This window comes from Castanea sativa, chromosome 2 (assembly GCF_040712315.1).
Source record: "Castanea sativa cultivar Marrone di Chiusa Pesio chromosome 2, ASM4071231v1".
NCBI classification, from domain to species: Eukaryota; Viridiplantae; Streptophyta; class Magnoliopsida; order Fagales; family Fagaceae; genus Castanea; species Castanea sativa.
In genome coordinates this window covers 28,185,834-28,204,499 of record NC_134014.1, presented here as the reverse complement: position 1 = coordinate 28,204,499, position 18,666 = coordinate 28,185,834, and the positions used below count along the sequence as shown (strand labels likewise).

At 37.8% G+C, this 18,666-nt stretch overlaps 2 protein-coding genes across 2 annotated transcripts; both read right to left on the bottom strand.

Moving 5' to 3' along the window:
- Positions 1-5,718: 5,718 nt before the first annotated feature.
- On the bottom strand, positions 5,719-7,963 carry LOC142625153 (uncharacterized). Its single transcript, XM_075798853.1, has 4 exons — positions 7,871-7,963; positions 6,432-6,539; positions 6,232-6,312; positions 5,719-5,823 (listed from the first exon to the last, which is right to left on the bottom strand). Exons 1-4 carry the CDS (start codon positions 7,961-7,963, stop codon positions 5,719-5,721), a joined length of 387 nt encoding a protein of 128 aa, XP_075654968.1.
- A 207-nt stretch (positions 7,964-8,170) lies between these two features.
- Positions 8,171-18,608, bottom strand: LOC142625152 (uncharacterized). Its single transcript, XM_075798852.1, has 16 exons — positions 18,469-18,608; positions 16,811-16,922; positions 16,619-16,687; positions 15,168-15,566; positions 14,813-15,039; positions 13,831-13,973; positions 13,093-13,189; positions 12,901-13,001; positions 12,299-12,462; positions 11,951-12,022; positions 11,734-11,850; positions 11,526-11,621; positions 11,309-11,430; positions 10,381-10,505; positions 9,345-9,421; positions 8,171-8,375 (listed from the first exon to the last, which is right to left on the bottom strand). The coding sequence occupies exons 1-16, from the start codon at positions 18,606-18,608 to the stop codon at positions 8,301-8,303; spliced, it is 2,136 nt and encodes a 711-aa protein (XP_075654967.1). The 3' UTR covers positions 8,171-8,300.
- Positions 18,609-18,666: the final 58 nt, after the last annotated feature.

Here is an 18,666-nt window from a genome sequence, read left to right as displayed (position 1 = left end):
AAGTGGTATGTCTACGCAGTTATGAAGCCCGAGCTCCAAAATCTATGGATGGTCACCGTGTATGTGGGTCCTCACACGTGTATACCGACTGGGGTGCGAAATGATGGTAGAATGATGAGTTGTAATTTTATTGCAGCAGAAATCCATAACAAGTTACGTGAGGATCACACCACTCAAATTAAGCATCTCAGATCTCTGATAGAGGCGAAATATAATGGCCATAAGCCTTCTTACTACAAGGTATGGGATGCGAAACAAAAGGCGATTGCGTTTATGTTTGGAGATTGGGAAGAATCTTACCAAAGGCTGCAAAAGTTGCTAATGGCGTATATTGATCAGGACCCGACTACCCAGTTTTGCTATCGTGTCACACCCACCGATGAAGATCACACCGTATTGTTGCATTATGTGTTTTGGTCTTTCGGTCCATGCATATCAGGATTCAAATACTGCAAGCCGGTTATTAGTATTGATGGGACCCATCTGTATGGTAAATATCAGGGAAAGTTGTTGGTCGCAATGGCAACCGATGCTAACAACAAGGTATTCCCTCTTGCCTTTGCTGTTGTGGATTGTGAGTCAGGGTCCAGTTGGAGGTGGTTTTTACGATGCCTCAGAGAAACGATTGGCCACCTGATACCTGACGACGGCATTTGCATAATTTCTGACCGACATCTCGGTATCAAAAACGCCATTGCAAACTGGCCTAGAAGGGATGATGGAAAAGCAAGGGTATTTCATAGATATTGTCTTCGACATGTTGCTAGCAACTTCAACACCCATTTTCAGAACTCGACTCTAAAGTCAGCGGCGTTGAAAGCGGGATATGCTAGTCAGGTAGTTAAATTTGCTACCATAATGGACTCCATTAAGCAGGTGGAAATTGAGGCCATTAGGAAGAAGAAGAAGGTGACGGGGAGGGATGGTAAGGAAAAGAATCAAGATTATCTTCCATACACATACCTAATGAGCGAGGATGTGGATATGTGGACCCAGTCATACGATGGTGGGAGACATTTTGGGGCAATGACAACCAATATATCAGAGTATTTCAATGGTGTACTGAAAGGTGCACGGGACTTTCCTATTGCCGCGTTGGTTGAGTTCACTTGGAACAAACTTGTTCAATATTTCCATGACCAGCACAAAGAATACCATTATGAGTTGTCAGAGGGTAAGAAATGGAGTGAATATGCCTTATCCACGTGGGATGGAAATAAGCGTAAATCTGAGAAACACTATCTCAAGCCATTTAGCAATGAAGAGCTGATATTTCAAGTGGTTACCCAACTCAACACGTGTAGCGCAGGAGGGGGAAACCACAGTTACGAAGTTCGGTTACGGGAAAAAACATGCAGTTGTGGGAAATGGCAAAATATAGGGATCTTGTGTTCACATGCAATTAGAGTATGTGACTATTTACATATTGATTCGACCACGTATATTCACCCATGTTATGGTTTGAACCATACAGTTAACAGTTATGAGCATGCATTTGTGGTTCCTAAGTCACAGTAATTATGGAGGGATCCCATGGGGCCAAAGTAGTTGCCTAATCCGGCATTGTTGCGGGCCAAAGGTCGACCGGTGAAGTCACGAATAAGGAATGAGATGGATGGAGTGAGGAATAAGGATCGAGAACCGGGATGGCGAAGGGAGGACGCAGATTTGATAGAGAGTCAACCCAAGCAGACATGTGGACTGTGTCATGCTTTCAGGCATAATCGCAGAAAATGTCCGTAGTCCCGTGGCGCTTCCACAAGCGGCCATGTTCCACACTAGGTAGGTTGGCAAAAAGTTATGCATCGGTTGTTGTTCATTCGATGTTTACTTAATGTTTACTATCTTGTCTCCTAACGTAAATACTCTACGTTTTTCAGGCATCCTTCCATGGACGACATTTTTGTCATGCGGACCGCTGATCTTAGGAAAAGTGACTACGTTGTATTGGCTCTATGTGAACTTTTTGATTTTTGTTGAATGTACTTGTAATTCTCTATCCAATGTACCTCTATGAAGATTGTGATTTGAGTAGTATGGTTAGAATTGCAAATTAAGCGTGGTTGGACATGTTTAGAATGGTGATATATTGAGAATGACTTTTGTTGTGATTTGAGTGCATTTACATTGTAAAACTCTGCTTGAAATAGAGCATGCTTCTGCTGGGAAAAAAAAAAATTTGTCCAGTGAAAATTGAGTTTTAGAGACTCGAGTTCCACTGGGCAATATTCACTGAAACAGAGCAATGCTCTCTGCCTGAAACAGAGCATGCTTCTGCTGGGAAAAAAAAATTTGCCCAGTGAAAATCGAGTTTTAGAGACTCGAGTTCCACTGGGCAATATTCACTGAAATAGAGCAACGCTCTCTGCCTGAAACAGAGCATGCTTCTGCTGGGGAAAAAAAATTTGCCCAGTGAAAATCGAGTTTTAGAGACTCGAGTTTGTTTAAGAAAAATTACCACAGAACTCGAGTTTTATATTATCGAGTTTTACTTAGAAAATCGAGTATCAAAAACTCGAGTTCTACTACAACATGTTTCCTCTGGTCCAATACGTCTAATTCGGTCCAATGTGGTCAATTTGGTCCATTCAGTTGAAATTGGTCCTAATTCGGTCCTTGAAATCTTCTTTGGTCCTATTTGGTTGACTTTTGGTCTTATTCAGTCATTCAGTTCTAGTTGGTCTAATTTGGTCCATTCAGACCACTTTGGTCCATTTTGGTCAGTTTCGATCCATCTTTGTGCACTTACATATATAATTGGAGACAACAGATTTAGGTTGAGAGCCCTTAGAAATCTAAATTTATTAAAACAAATTCTCGAGTTTGGGGGTCAGCTGTCCACCATTGCTACACTGATGTTCGCAGTGCTACATGTGCAGCTCAATAGCTCGGCACTGTTGAACCCTATCTAGTCATATCATTCACACCCACGTCAATACACAGATCTGCATCCTTTTGCAATGCACTGTTTTCAAGGATGCAGAAGACCCCTGAAAAGTTTATGATGCATTTAACCCAACTCGGTATTGTCTTGTCAAGTTCATGTCAGATGAAACACAAGCATGCTACACACTCTTCACATGAATAATGTTCAGCTGAATAGTCATGGCAGTACACTGCAACTGCCCAGAATAAGAGAATCTCACTGTGACATTGGGAACATTTGAACAACTTATCAGTATCGTGGTTTTCCAGCCTGTATTGACATGACAAGCCTGAATATGTTAAATTTTATTATTGAATACACAGTGGAATGAGGTTATAAATGTACCACAATTCTTTTCTTATTCCTACACCACTAACTTTGTAGGTTGAGTAAGCTATGAGTCGCAACGCCTCAACATCATCTCGTACACATAGAAACAAGTTTCAATCTACTTCAACAAATGAATTATCACAAGTTCCAGCAGATCAACAACAACAAACATACACAGACCACTATGGAGGGAAATGGGTTGGAAAGAAGAGAGATTTCGTTAATATGCCAATATACATGTACGAGAGTCTTGGAAGCGTTGGCCACATCATAGTCGGCAAACCTACAAAACTAAGTACAGATACCACCGCAATGGAGTTCACCGTAGCAGAACCACCGTGGTCAACCCTATACGAGAGGTGTGAGTTGGAGGTGTATTGTCGATGGCACAGGTTACGAGTTCCTAAGGCACGCTCAGCCGAGTTACCTAGAGATGAACCTGCCAACATACTTGCTCACCTTGAACAAGAGAACAATCAAATGCAAAGGCGGCTAGACCGTTTTCATGCAGTCCAAAAAGCTAGGAAGCATCTAAAGGGGAAGGCGCAAGAGCAAGCCATGAAGTCTATTAATGAAATTACTGCGTTAGATGATGAAAGTGACATTTCAGACTTCTCAGATTCAAGCAATGATGATTTCCAAAAATTTCTACCTACGAACATTCAACGTTGTTGTTGATGTCTACACGTTTTGTGCAATACAAAGTGTTGTTGATCGTGAGGGCAAATGATCCTATTGTACGTGCACCTTTTGCAAATCTAAAGATGAATTGTTCATTACTTTTGGCTAAGTTTATATGAAATCACTTGCTCATTTTTTCCCTGCTGTTCGTTGTTGGTATGTTATAAAAAGGTGTACTTGTATTAGTGTTTGCAAGAATTATAAGTGCTTGGTGAAAATTATGGTCTAAACTCACATAATGTACACATTTATATGAAAAAGTTAAACTCAAATGGTATGCATATCAGCATATGGATAAAGTCAATTATTTCTCTCTAACTCCGGTTAGTCTCAAACCTTGGATCACTCCCAGCAGACAAAGTCTTAATTGCTTCAATAAAAACATCACACAGTTGGTATTGCCCACCATGAATACACAGTACTTGCTACATCTGAGAATTTTTACGACTCCAAAGTCGCAGTAGTTTTGAATATGGCTCTGATTAATATTGAGAGTTTGACTTAGACAGTAATATGCCATATGTTATTTGAATGTTTTGATAATGTTATTTAAAATATGTTAAAATGTGTTAAAACTATACTGTCAAACGGGATAGTAGGATTAGTTTCTGCAAACTTTTTATAGTACAAATTCATAAAAGAGGCTTGTAATTTGTAATTCAATAAAGAGAACCACAATTCCCTTTTCCTATTTGTTGTGATTATCGTATTATAAAAACAAAAAAAAAAACAAAAAAAAAAACTTTCATGAATGCCAAGTGGGAAGAAATGTTTAAATCACTCCCACTCACGAGCAGTTCAACCCATCCGTTATACTTCTAATAGCAATATGATATATTCATAGATTTCATCTTCAACTTAGAATTTCTATTCTTCTAGTATTCAATTATGCTTTTCTATAAGTTAAAGATCCACAGATAAATCTCAGACCAATATTTTGAACTCAAATCATTTACAATTTTCCATTTAATAGTTAACCAACAAAAGAAGCCAGTACAGCGTCCGTAGCATTAGTCATTGTTAGTACACTGTTCTTCAAAATTGCTCCAAAAAACCAATTTGAATTTACAAAGAATCCTCCCTCTCAAGAGGAAAATGTATATGGCTCAAGATGAAATCACCCCCCCGCAAGTAGCAGCACAAAATGAAATTTAAACTAGATCAGTATATCATGCCAGATGCAAGATGAGGTTACCCTAAGGCAAACGCGAGCACAGAATGAGCATAAGAACCAATCAGATGCACTCCTATTCCCTACCTTCTTAAATAAGTGCAGATTTTTTATATAAAAAAAATTTAAAAAAAAAATAAATAAAAAGGAATATAAATAAAGATATGTATTAATTCAGACCTGATCCTATATATAATCCTATATTATATGTACCTCATCCACTTCCCTTTTTCTTCGAATGTCCTTAAAAATATTAATAAAAATCGTTCTAATTGCATCCCTCAATTTGAATGGCTGTGGACTTGTAATAGTTGATGTGTTTTGGTTTATATTACACAAATCAGATGGGAAAAAAAATAAGTTCTCTGTTGAATCAATTAAAGGAGCCAGCCCAGAGGCTTAAACAAGTTGCAAAGGTACTCAACACAGGGCACATGCAGAGATACTATCACTGTTCAAAAACATCAACTAGTTTAGGTGGTTTTTGGCTGTTATAATAAGATGTACAAGACACATTCATCTCACCCTCTACCAGCAAAACTAAAAATTACGTCAACCGCACAACTGTGATGCATCAACACACAAGATGGCCAGCAAAACTTATATTAGATCAGCAACATTTATAGGCATTTTGCACAATCTGAATACTGTAGTACTGCTTAATGTCTCGTAGGATTTTAATATCATCCCTTTTGACAAATTTTATTGCAACACCCTGCAAACGTCAAATAGCCATTTTCAGAGACAATGAATTATGGAATTGTTGTCAAAAATGAATTATGTATCATCTTATGCTGTAATTGAAATTCTTAAAAGAGGTTTTAGTCTAACGATAATTTCTATTGCGGCGTATACAGGAACATATTGAATTTAATGTGTCCTGAAACTGAAATTGAAGCTTAACAGATAAGTACCCAGTCCAGCTGAGATGGTGGAAAACAAAAGACAATACCAAAACTTTTCCTTTGTCTCTATTTTACTTCACTGGTGTTCATGTTAACTATTGAACTTGCATAAACCCATATGGCCAAGAATATTACTTGGTAAACTATGAACCTAACAATAGACTGATGCTTGAAAGCTTTCTTCATTATATTCTCAATATTAGGCAAGATAGCACTACCTTTCTCTTTGTGTTGCAGAATATGACAGCTTGGGTGATCCACTCTTCCCTTTCCAGGGTATCAAAAAATTGTTTGATGCCCTATCATCATAAAAAGATGAAAAGAAAACCAGTATCAAACTATAGATTTACAATGACATAAAAACTTGCATTCAGATCTACATCCAAGGTAGCTGAAACAACATACAAACATTACTTACCTCCAGAGTTAATTCATCACGTTTCACAAGTATCCGTATAGGATCTGTCATAAACTTGTTTGTCATCTCCAAAATTTCATGAGGAAGGGTAGCAGAAATCAAGCAAACCTACAACAACTTATCAATTTCAGTACCAACAATCGCCAGTCTCTGCAGAACCTTGCATGATATTATAACAGGAGACAACAAACTATTACTTTGTTCCTAATAGTGTAGGCACCACAAATTGCAGAAGCAAGTCATCAACATAGATTAAAGAGAAATTTACAGCAACACTTATGTTGTAAAAGAACACTGGCAATGGAACATAGGAAAATCTTCGAAATGATTGGAAACAATGAATCAACTTCAAATAAGAAAGACCAAGTGTACACTTGATGCCAAAAGGAATAATGCATTATGCAGTTGTAAGGTTTTCTAGCCATGTAATTTTTTTTATTAGATCCTTAACTATCAAAAAATATTTCATTAAAGCCTCACTTTATTATTGCTAAGTTGATTTCCCACAGGCTTTACTCGTGTTTTCTGAAATCCTATTAATTCATGGACATTTCCTTTAGTTTAGTGCCAGATTCACTGGCATGTGCTGTTGTCATGGCCCATATGTCTGATCATCATTTACATGTTGATGTAGCTTTGAGTAAGATTCCAACTTACTTTACTTGTCAAACTATTTTAATTCCCCTTTTTCCCCCCAAAAGAGAGGAAGTTGGAGTCCTAGTTCATTCCAAAACAGCCTACATGAAGCTATGTGATCTGTCAATTAAATTTATCAATCTGAACACAGAATTTTCTACAGATTTTAAAGTATCTTTCAGAGAATGATTTCCTTCATCTATAATGCAATTGCTTAAAACATATGTAATTGTTAAGGAAACCTACACATGATTTCATTAGTTATATTTCATTTTAGCTAGTTTTTAAAATTCTAGAGCGGACATGATAATCCGTTACTTACTATCAAAATTTCATTTATTTTTTATTGGTAAGTTATACATGCAGCCCATGACTTAAACCACAACCTCACTCTCCACCCGATTCTTTATGTAGGTAGGAAAAGCCATTAGAGCTAGAGCTCATTTGCCCACCAAAATGACTATTATTCTAAACTAAACCTAGCAATTACTGAACCTGATTCACATCACACCATAACCAACAAAATCCTCACAATGTGCTGAAAATCTAGGGATTGAGCATCAGTTGTGGTGTTGAAACAACTTGACATACACCAACTAATTTTTATTTTGGTAATGTCACTAACAATAGCTAAAATTACAGGACTTGTTACAAAAAGCAACCCATAACTATTCAACCAATGACAACAGCAAATCAACATGTGGTTCCATCGCAGGACAAACTTAATTAGCTAGGTAGAATTTTTATTTTGTTCCTTTCCCCTTTTTATGGTGGGGAGAGAGAGAGAGAGAGAGAGAGAGAACCTGAAGCACTGGTGGGAGATATCTGTATATGTCATAAATCTGATCCTTGAACCCTCTGCTCAACATCTCATCAGATTCATCTTGTTGGAGCATCACAAAAATTAAAAATTAATCCCTACCAAGCTTACACACACACACAGAACACTAAAAACTCGAGATTAATAAAAGAGAGAATTTACTGAGAGAGAGAGAGAGAGAGAGAGAGAGAGAGAGAGAGAGAGGAGTTAAAAGAGTAAGGTTAGGGATCACAAAACATAAACTTACAACAATTAACAATTTGATGTGTGTAGTTTTCAGTGTTCTCCTTTTGATCATGTCACAAACTCTGCCTGGAGTTCCAGACACCACCTGATGGCCTAATTCTAGCTTTCTGATATCATCACCCACACTCTTGCCTCCAATGCATGCATGTACTTTAATACTTATGAAATTACCCATTGCCAATATCACATTCTCTGTCTGAGATGCCAATTCTCTTGTTGGTGACAAGATCAAGGCCTGAACCCTGTTTAATTTTAGACATTTAAAAAATAATAATAAACCATTATGATCATAAACCAGCTGTAACAGAAAAATGAAACCAAAACATAGAAGCATCCCAATAGCTCCTAGCTATAGAGGTAAGTCATCATGAAACACATGATAATGCTTAGAATGGTCCATTAAGTGATATTATGTTTACCTCAAGAAGTCACATGTCCTGATCATTAATCGATTAAAATAGTAAAGATTGTAAATCCTTTCAATGGTCTAATCTAAACTTAATGACAGTACATAACACACAACCAACTATGATTATAGCACACAAAAATGTCAAAGCTAAAGCACTTTGGTTTTCATCAAGTATCAAATTAAACAAAATCAACCTACATCAGCTTCAGACCAACAAGGTTCTTATTTAAAAATTGAACAGTTAAAGTTGCCAGTGCATCGGCCATTCGGCAAGTAGGAAACTCACAACACATGAGGTTTTTCAATGTATAATGTTCATTTCAAATATCTTTCACAGAGTTAGTCAATGAGCACTGAATGTACCATAATGGGTACTCTAAAAAGACTTAAAGTATAACACCTATAATCATGTTCATTCATGAACAATCAAAGGGCCGTCTCTACAGAAGTAGAACATGAAACCAGTGGCAAGTCAAGGATCTTCTTGTGAGTATGCCTATTGAAGCAAGGAAGGATGGGGCAGCAGGCAAGGCATCGTGCTACTATTCCCCTAACAGCTTCAGGCCATTGTACTTCTTAAAGTCCAGTCTTTAAACTAACAAAGATAACATGTTAAAAAACTTAAGACTGTACTTCTGCATATTGATTTACATCCTAATGTTACATTCGTGTACCACAAATCAAAATGCAAATGAGATTAGATGAAGCAAATTCTATTTTTCCTATTTTTACTCATTTTGCTCATTGGACTACAAATATAGAGCAAGTGGGTCATTAGGAGAGAAGAAGATTTTATAATTACCTGCAAATGGCTCTTCAGATGGTACAATGTCAAGCCCTTCAAGCCCATCAGCCTCAATATAGACTTGGGAGTTGCTTCTGAAAATATCAAAAAACGAAAAAAGAACAAGAACAAGAGGGTAAAAAAATGCTCTCTAAATTATCGAGCAAATATAGAAAGTGCTAAAACCTCATTTTTGCACAGTGAAATGAGACTATGCAATCGATTTTCTAACCGAAAGTGCAAAAGTAAATTGCCAGTTTTTGATAAGTTAACTGCATGAGAATTGGGTTGGTTAATTCACTTCTAAGTTGTGAAAGGTTGTGAACTAGCTTGTATGCAGCAATAATAAGAGTTAATTATTCAGTCATGAGTACAACAGAATGACACTTCATTTTCTCACATAATAGTAGATTTCATTAATGAAATTTATGATAGGATCCCCATTTGTGTATGATGAAAGAATATCATGTTATTGTAAAATTGATACCTAATGATTTTTCAAAGAATGCACCCAACAAGTTGAATGTTGGAGACAACAAGTGGTTCTTTCTCACAACTCAATTCAAGTAAATGATAATTACATCTCACTACATGATTTTTCCCAAAAATAAAAATTACTTGTCACACCTTGTTCATGTAAGTCAACTAATTATTTATTGGGTGAAATTTGTGTCCAGTACTATTTTGCATCAAATACAACATGATTCGAACGTGCATGTGTCCATTACAATAAAAGGCACTAATTAAACACGAACCGTATCCTTATTTAGTAAGCTTTAAAAAAAAAGAGAAAAAAATGATTCCAGCACAATGTTTAAAATAAGTCTAGATTCTCCATTGAAACATATTTCGATGAATTGAAGAAGGAATTGGATAATTTCGATAATTTTTGTCAAACACAACAAAATCAATGGCATCTCAAACACCTGCAAATCCAAAACTATTGCTATAATTTAGAAGATCAATACGTTCCTATGGTCTGCTTAACCAATTTACCACTGCTCCAAATTTAAGAACATTAAACATAAATAAATAAAAAGGGAAAAAAACATACTGTCAGGGCCACCAAGTTTAGTGACAGCATCAACAAATCGTTCGTGCAGATCAGCCGTCCACCTTAACCTGGGCTTGGGGTCTCTTGTCATCATCACAGCGTTCTCATATGGATAGCTCCCTGCTCTGCCAACACCACCACCACCACCACTTACACAAGACAACCATTGCAATACAGAAGTAGACTTTATTGATTCTCTTTCTTTTCAACCTTTTTTGCTCAATCTCTTATTGTCCAATTGTAATTCTTGTGCAATATTTTAGAAGAATTTTGTGTATGCAAAATACATACATGAAGTGTCTCCCCTAACTCAAAAGTTTATAACTTATGATAAGTGGGGTTCAACATGTGGGATTTTAACATTTTTAAATGGGAGATAGAGTTAAGACAAGGTTTGAACTTAGGACCACAAGCATTCTCAGCCCTTTTGAGCCTTCCTTTTGCCTAGGACCATTTGAAGTTAGATATAAATCAGAGCTTGGATATGGTTTTGCATTTTATGTGTCCAGATACCAAAGCAGAAGGTTTTTCTGTCCTAAAATTTTGTATAAGAAATTTGATTTTGTCTCTTAGTAACTTACAATAGATAGTTTGTTCTGAAGGTATTTGACTAACGAAGCATGTCTAGTCAAAACTGAATCTTTAATCAATTTCTGAACATCTTCACTACTTGGTTGGTTTCCCTAGCGAGATGTTGCTGCGATGGTTTCAGCAAGGGTTCCAGCAACCAATGGACCTTTAGAAGCTTTGGCCTTCGACACAATTGAGGCTAAGGCCATTTCTCGAGCTTGCTCTTCCACATTTTGGTTATTATGTATGGAAAAATTAATTTCTACTAAAAATTATTTGTTCTATTCAACTATTGTCTTCTTCTATTAAAAAAATAGTTCAAAAATTCACCATACTCTCATAATATTGTAAAGTTTACCTCGCAAATCCTGCCACCGTCCGTAAGCCCATAAAGATAGTTAAGCCCAACCAAACCCCAGGAAGGCCCAAAATTGAAGGAGCATAGAGCAAAAAGGTTGAACATATTGCCCCCGATATCATCTATAAATCCATCAAAAAATGTCAAAAACAAGCAATAAGCACAACCAATTAAGGACATCTCAAAGAAATTTTTACTTTGCAATGGTAAGGTTTACCATAGAGTAAGCTGCATATGGGAAGTCTGAAACACCATAATGGAGGCCATCAAAAATAAAAGCCAGGGCATTCAAAGGTTGACTAGCACTGACAAACTATGAAAAAATTTTGAATTCATAAGAAATATGCAAGGGCACCGACATTTGTGTAAACTTGTAAAGCTATACAAAAATCAAACAAATCATCCATTGTTAGTGTGCTACATACCAGTACCCCAGTTCTAACAATTTCCAATACTTCAGCATCCTTTGTAAACACAGTGGCCAACGAACCAAAAGATACACCTAGAACCGCAGACAAGAAAACTCCAGTGAACAATCCTATCTGGAAAAAACATGCACATCAATTTCAAACAGATCAACTCAACTAAAGATGTGCATTAGACACATAGAACACAATGGAGAATCATACACAATAAGCTTACCTTTAAAACATAATCTGTAATGTCTTTCACAAACTGATAATCACCTTTAGAGAAAGAACTTGCAATCAGGGCCTACAAATAGATGACAATTTGGAAGTCAATAAAAACACAAACTTTTCTGTGGGTTAGTCCTGATAACAAAATGTGGGGGAGCTCTATGATAAGCAAACTAAATCTTCTCATATAGTTTCTGTATTTGTTGATTTTAATCACTTCCAATCCATGAAGCTCGCACCAAAATTAATGATTCCAACCATAATAAAAATAAATGGGGTCATAGCATGGGGAATATAAATAAGTATGTTATGGCATTATATAAGAAAATAACTAAAATAAATTATTAAATACCTGACAAGATGCAGCCAGTGCATCCGTAAGGAGGGATACAACCAACCATACTTGAATACATATCTGATGAGCAGCCATAGCAACTGGACCTTCACGAGCAGCCATTGATGTCCCCAATGTCATGCAAATAAGAACAGCAAGAGTTCTTCCAAGAAGAAAACCACCTACAGCAACCCGTCATTGGTAAGCATTAAAATACATCTGAATTAGACGAAATGATCTGGCATCTATATCAATCATTATCAGAATAAAAAATAGTCATACATTTAGAAGCAGCATTAAAATAAAATGTAGCCAACAAGCTACAACTCAAATGAAAGGATGAGGTAAAGGGTTGAAGACCCATTGCTTCTGTTGGTAACTAACAAGCTAAAAATAAAACCAATGTAGCCAACAAGCCATAACTCAAATGAAAGGATGAGGTTCACCCATTCGTTGTGTTGGTAATTAACAAGCTAAAAATAAAAACAAATGTACTGCTCCATCAGCAAAAGCAATAGCAAATGAGATTATCAGATCAGTAAGAAAAGTGGGGAAAACAAAAATAAATATAAAAATCAAGAGAGTTGGCACTGACAAAGTGAAAAAATTTAAGAGCTTACCAGATTTTAAATATCCACCAGACTGAAGTGATCCCAGCTTTGGAGGCAGTAATACAGCTCTCTTGTTTAGATGCCAGATCAGTAAGAAGGCAACAATATACCTGAAGCATTAATATTTTATACCATGAATTATGGTTAAATAAAGCCAAAGAGATAGGTATAGAGGAAGAAAGTCATCCAAAAAGCACATACGGAGACAAGACAGTGGATATTGCTGCTCCAGTTGCACCCAATTGAAAATAATACATAAGAATGGGAAACAAAAATACTGCTGATAGAATTCCAATGCCTGCATATGGGACAATACATTAGTTTGTAGGAAGCAGTGTACAAGAAATGAAAAAAAAAAACAAAACCACAGGATCTTGATAAAGTGTAAACTCAAAAAATAAAGGCAATAACTAATAAGTAGGAAGCACCATAGGACAACATCAGACAAAGATGAAATACAAATTTTTTATTTTTTAATATCTCATAAATACTATAAAATAAGACTAGAAAAGATCAGTTTCTTCCTTGTTCACTACTACATCATGAGATGCGTCCATGGTTTTCTATTGCCTTAAATGCCACATTAACTAAGTCAGCCGAAAGCACAAACATTCTCACAACTTTAGTTCTAGGACTATAAAACCAACCCGACAGTAGCTAAATATTGATTATCAAAGACGCAGCAATGGTTTTCTATTGACTCCACACTATCTAAAGCAAGGGAAAGCACCTACTTCACATAACTTTAGTTTTAGAAGAACAAAACCAGCCAATGACCACTAAACACACATCATGATCATGATTTCCTATACCATAAAGAGGACATTATTATTTTATAATAAATTTAAACCAATGAAAGGGGCTCAAAATATTACCAAGAAGGTGTTAAAATTAAAAATTAACAGAAGGAAGGAATCATATATCAGTAACAGATAGTACCTAATCTACCAATATAGGCAGTCTCCATCAGCTGTGCTAAGGGTTCAAGAGCCTGTCCACCAATTGCAGGAAAAGAAAGCATTAAAACTTCATGGTTTACATCCCGAGACTTTGATTGACCAGTAGGAGTTCCTGCCAATTTACTGCTTTACATCCCGAGACTTAGACATTACCTCTGTAACAAACCTCTTTTTCAAGGTTCACCAATTTTGCGTTTTTTAACCCTCGTGTAATGTTTGGGCGGGGGAGGAGGCTGCGGGGCATTATCCTTAGGCTCATCATCGTGCTGCAAAGACATTAGATGCATAGAATCAATATTTGGTGAAATGATAAGGTGTGTGAACTGCAAAATAGGCCTATACATCGTAATTAATGGTATCGTACCATAGAGCTGCCTTTGTGTCCTATTTTGTGTCCACCTGTCCCACAAGTGGGAGCTCTTCTAGCACGTTGCGGTCTACCTCGTGGGGGTGAGGGCTGATGAGGGGGATGCTCGTCCGGTACATCAGTATCTAGTTGTAGAGTGTCAATCCCAACTGGAAGTCCTAGAGGGTCAGATAAGGATGAGGTAGGTGGGTAATGATGCTCTGTGTACAGGGCAGGAGTGGGGATCATTGTCATGGGTTCAGTACGGGGTGGGTCTATGGGAAAACTGGGTGCACTAGAGCTGGTGGATGGGTTTGAGGGTGTCTCGGGGTGCATAGGAGGGGTCAACTGAGAATGAATACCGAGATCGAAACTGGGCTGCGAAGGTCGGGTGGGTGAAGGGACCTCGGGCTAAGGAGATGCATCTACCATGGGTGGAGGGACCTCGGGCTGGAGAGATGCGTGCAGGATGGGTGCAGGTATCTCAAGACTACTTACAACCCGAGCGGTTGTTGCACACCGACCACGGCCCCTAGCTGCACTTGTCCTTCGGCTTGCTGTAGCAGGCCGACCATGGCCCCTAGTTGCACTTGTGCTTGGGCTTGCTGTAGCAGGCCCACCACGGCCCCTAGCTGCAGTAGTACGGGTCGGTGTACGTATAGGTGCTACGCTTGTGCTTGGGGTTGCAATAGCTGCTGATTCAGTCTCATGCCCATTGTTTGCCTCTCCATTTGGTGCAGGACCACCACCAAGCCTAGCCAGATCATTTAGGACGCGTCGGACATGGTTGTGGGCTCGGCTGCCTACAGGAAGCATTTCCAACAGCGCTAAATGGCTTTCAATCTGAAACAGAGAAAGAACCAGTACAATTAGATTTGAGACATTTACGTATCAATTGTAGAATGGATAATATATTACTTATTAATCTACCCAAATACTCAACTAAGATATATCTAATTAGAACACATTACCGATATATCTAATTTTGCGCTGTTGCGGTCGACATACTTTCGAGTGACTGGACGGTACCAGCAGTAATAGTCATGATCGCGAGGCATCTCACCAGTCTGAGGAGGTGCATGGCAAAGTCGTTGTTGTCTCATATCCCATGTAAGGATATACGGTCCATGCTCCTCCCTCCAATTCTTCTCCACCTTCCCACGCAAGTCTATTTTATGCAGTCTTTCATCGTACACAACATGGTCGGGCCGCTCTTGCACCAACCCAAACTGACGAAGGACACGATCTGGGTGGTGTATCTCTACTATGCAAAAACACACAAGTGGCACCCTTGCCGTCCATGTATCCCTCCCTGCAACGCAAAAGTCAGGAAGGTGGCCGAAGTCTGTCTCGTATGGCTGCCACACAATCTACAATAGAAACAAAAAACAATTATTATAACATCAAGTTTATTAAAACAAGGGAGAATACATAGATAAAGGGAAAAACAAAAATTAAAACAGAAGATGTGTTAAAGGATGAAACAATCATATTCTTAAGGAAAATTAACATAACCAAACAGAATTTTTGTTTGCCATACTTGGTCCGGCTGAATTCTAATTAATTGCTCGCGATAGTGGATCAAGGCCATGCCGGATGGCCTACTCTTCGAGCTTGGCACCCGCATTCACCTACAGTTAGAAGCGAATAACCTAAGATAAGATAATACCCATGTTATAGTTACTAAGAAGAGTACATTGCACACACAATATTAGAAAAATACTTACTTAAATGCAAGTGGAGCATATGGCCATGGGCCATAATCACATCCAGGTGGGGGCTCTATCCTCGAGCACAAGAATGGCAACCTTGCCCATGCCCAATACTAGACCAATGTGCACGCCCCACCAATCTGCGATGCCCCTTTCTCGCTTGCCCGACACAACTCTCTGTACAACCAGGTCAAGCAACCACTACCCTAACTATACTGTGGCAGATCACGAAGGTCATGCAGGAACGCCAAGAACATCAAATGCACCCTATCTCTCGACTTGTCCATGAAAAGCTTATCCTCTAGCAGCGCTAAAATATAGCACCGAGCATATTGGTGTATCTGCATCTCCGTTGCGTCATGAGGCAGTGGCACTGCAATGGCGTGAACAAGGCGGCTGATGAGAATTCTTTGCCCCACCAAAGTTTTGTTGTCATTCGCCGGAGTAAAACCAAGCAACTCCATGCACAGATCTCGCCAATCCCCATCCACCACAGCAGTCGGCCCAACCAAGACCTCACCATCTATAGGAAGTCCGAAAATGACCTCCACATCTTGTAGGGTGATTGACATCTCACCATGTGGAAGATGGAACGTATGCGTCTCCGGCCGCCATCGCTCAACTAGGGCTGAAATAAGGCAATGCTCTATCTCTCTGGAAGGGGCCCTAAACAATCCTTCCAGCCTTAGCAACTTGATAATGTCAATCACCCGATTATCTCCCATCTGAATGCTTGCCATCTCCTTAGTGCGACCACGGCACGTAAATGGGCCCGAGTCCTGCAAAATCCATAAAAATTATAGCGGTTGTTACAACTACAAATTGTGTTTTGAAAGAACTTGCTAACTAAAAGTCAAAGACAACGTAAAAATTAAAGCGATTGTTAGAACTAGATATTTCACCTCGCCATTCCAAATGTCCTCTGATCGATGATATCGTTGTCGCGTCAACAATGACTCGTCAAGTGGACCAGGGTGCAAGATCTGTGGCTCGTCATCAATCCGAGGCTCCATACTGCAAACATTCAGATACTCAACTGTGAGATCATTAATAGTGTGGGGGCAAAGGAATGCTATTCTACATGCAAGGAAATGTGACTAAACATGAGATAGATCCCCATTCAAAATAAGACTATATATTGCAACATCTCAAAATGGAATACAGAAAAAACTAGTTGGGACAAAGGGAGGAATGATTTAAATGGGAATGCTAAAACAAGAGTTTTTGGATACTTATAATTGAAATGTGTTTTGATGTTATGATGCACTTGAAACTCAAACTCTGTTTTATGACACCAATGCACCCATCTGTATACCGGGAAACCAAGCTCAACATGATGAACTGAATAGATTAAGGTGATTGTCAAATTGTTAAGGTAAAGTTTAAATCCAAAGAGATTTGTTTAATCTTCTGAAGACAGCAGTGTGATAGTCTAACAGATGTTGTCTGTTAAACTTAAAGAGTAGTTAGAATTATCTTGCCTAGTATACTAAGAAATTTTCATATAATTGATACAAATACACCAATTTGATTTTGTGGATAGGGGGAAGTTGAGTTTTAATGTCATTTTAATATTTTTAATGTCAATTTGGGCAGGTTGAAGATGCTAAATGTGTTATAAAATTATAGACAATGCTTATAGTATCACTATCATATCTTGGAAATAAGTTGACCAAGAATGGTCGTCTTACCATTTGTTTCTAGATGCCCAAGATGAAATTAACTTAAGATCATTACAGTCACATTTCTGAAATGAAATGTTTTCAGAGCAAAGTGCTAGACTTGAAAATCAAGCTGCCATATGTGCATTTTCTATGATTTTTTCCCCATAAGTTTCATATAAATTGGTGCTTCCTAAAACATGTTCTATATGGCTTATAGCATCTCTTATTTGCTTGCAGGGTAGTCACTTTGATATTGATGCAAAACAAAGTGATGTCCTCATAAGGTATCAAAACTCAAAAGCACAAAATAATTCACAATTTTTTTTCTTTAAATTTTCCATAGAACAAAATAAGGTTGGGCATTAGCTTAGTAGTGGGAGTTCTGTTTTTGGTTCAGTTCAATATTTATTTCTGGTTGGGATGGAGATGGGAAATGCACAAATTCTAAATCTATTGAAAAAAAAAATGGAATCTTTGAGGCAAAGGTTTGGCATTTGTGAGCTCTTGAAATTGGTTGAGATGATACAGAATGAGCAAGTCTAATGACAAAACAAATTTCACAGCTTCTAAGATGGCAAGTTGTGATGGGTGTACCATAAAAGTAACAACAATACTAAAGACAAAAAAAATTTCAGCATTTGTGAAATTTTTGTGAAAAAATTTGCATCCATATCACTTGAAAGTAGGGAATTTTTTTATACAGTATGGAATTAGTTCTACACTTGAAAGCATTAGTCTTTGGTGCTTCATGCCAATGATTTTCTCGACCCGTTTATTTTCTGGAGAATGACTGCAAGTCCTATTATAGCAGTTTATAGATCGTCGGCAGAAAACCAACTGTGTTGGGTTCTAAAATATTGGTCAAATCATCTATACTATAATCCCACAAAGACAACCTTTCTACTCCATTCCATATTCTTAATCCGCGTTCTTCATCTGACTCAGCATCTCTTTTGATGAATATGCCAGCAACCCAAATCGTACAACAAGTAAATCTTACACTAACAAGAAAAACTAAAGCACTAACAACAGACATTATCAAACACAAACACTTGGCAAAACCCAGATGGAATAATTATTTAAAAAGCTCAAAA

Bases quoted from the DNA above. Each gene is read 5' to 3' on its own strand.
- LOC142625152 (XM_075798852.1), bottom strand. From the start codon at position 18,608: ATGTCTGTTGTTAGTGCTTTAGTTTTTCTTGTTAGTGTAAGATTTACT. The intron at 13,974-14,812 runs GCCTGCTACAGC...GATGTAAAGCAG, and splicing joins GCAGCTAGGGGCCGTGGTGG to TAAATTGGCAGGAACTCCTA. The intron at 11,431-11,525 runs GTAAACCTTACC...ATGGATTTATAG, and splicing joins CATATGCAGCTTACTCTATG to ATGATATCGGGGGCAATATG.
- LOC142625153 (XM_075798853.1), bottom strand. From the start codon at position 7,963: ATGCTCCAACAAGATGAATCTGATGAGATGTTGAGCAGAGGGTTCAAG. The intron at 6,313-6,431 runs GTAAGTAATGTT...TTATGATGATAG, and splicing joins GTGATGAATTAACTCTGGAG to GGCATCAAACAATTTTTTGA. The intron at 5,824-6,231 runs GTAGTGCTATCT...TGACGTTTGCAG, and splicing joins TCTGCAACACAAAGAGAAAG to GGTGTTGCAATAAAATTTGT.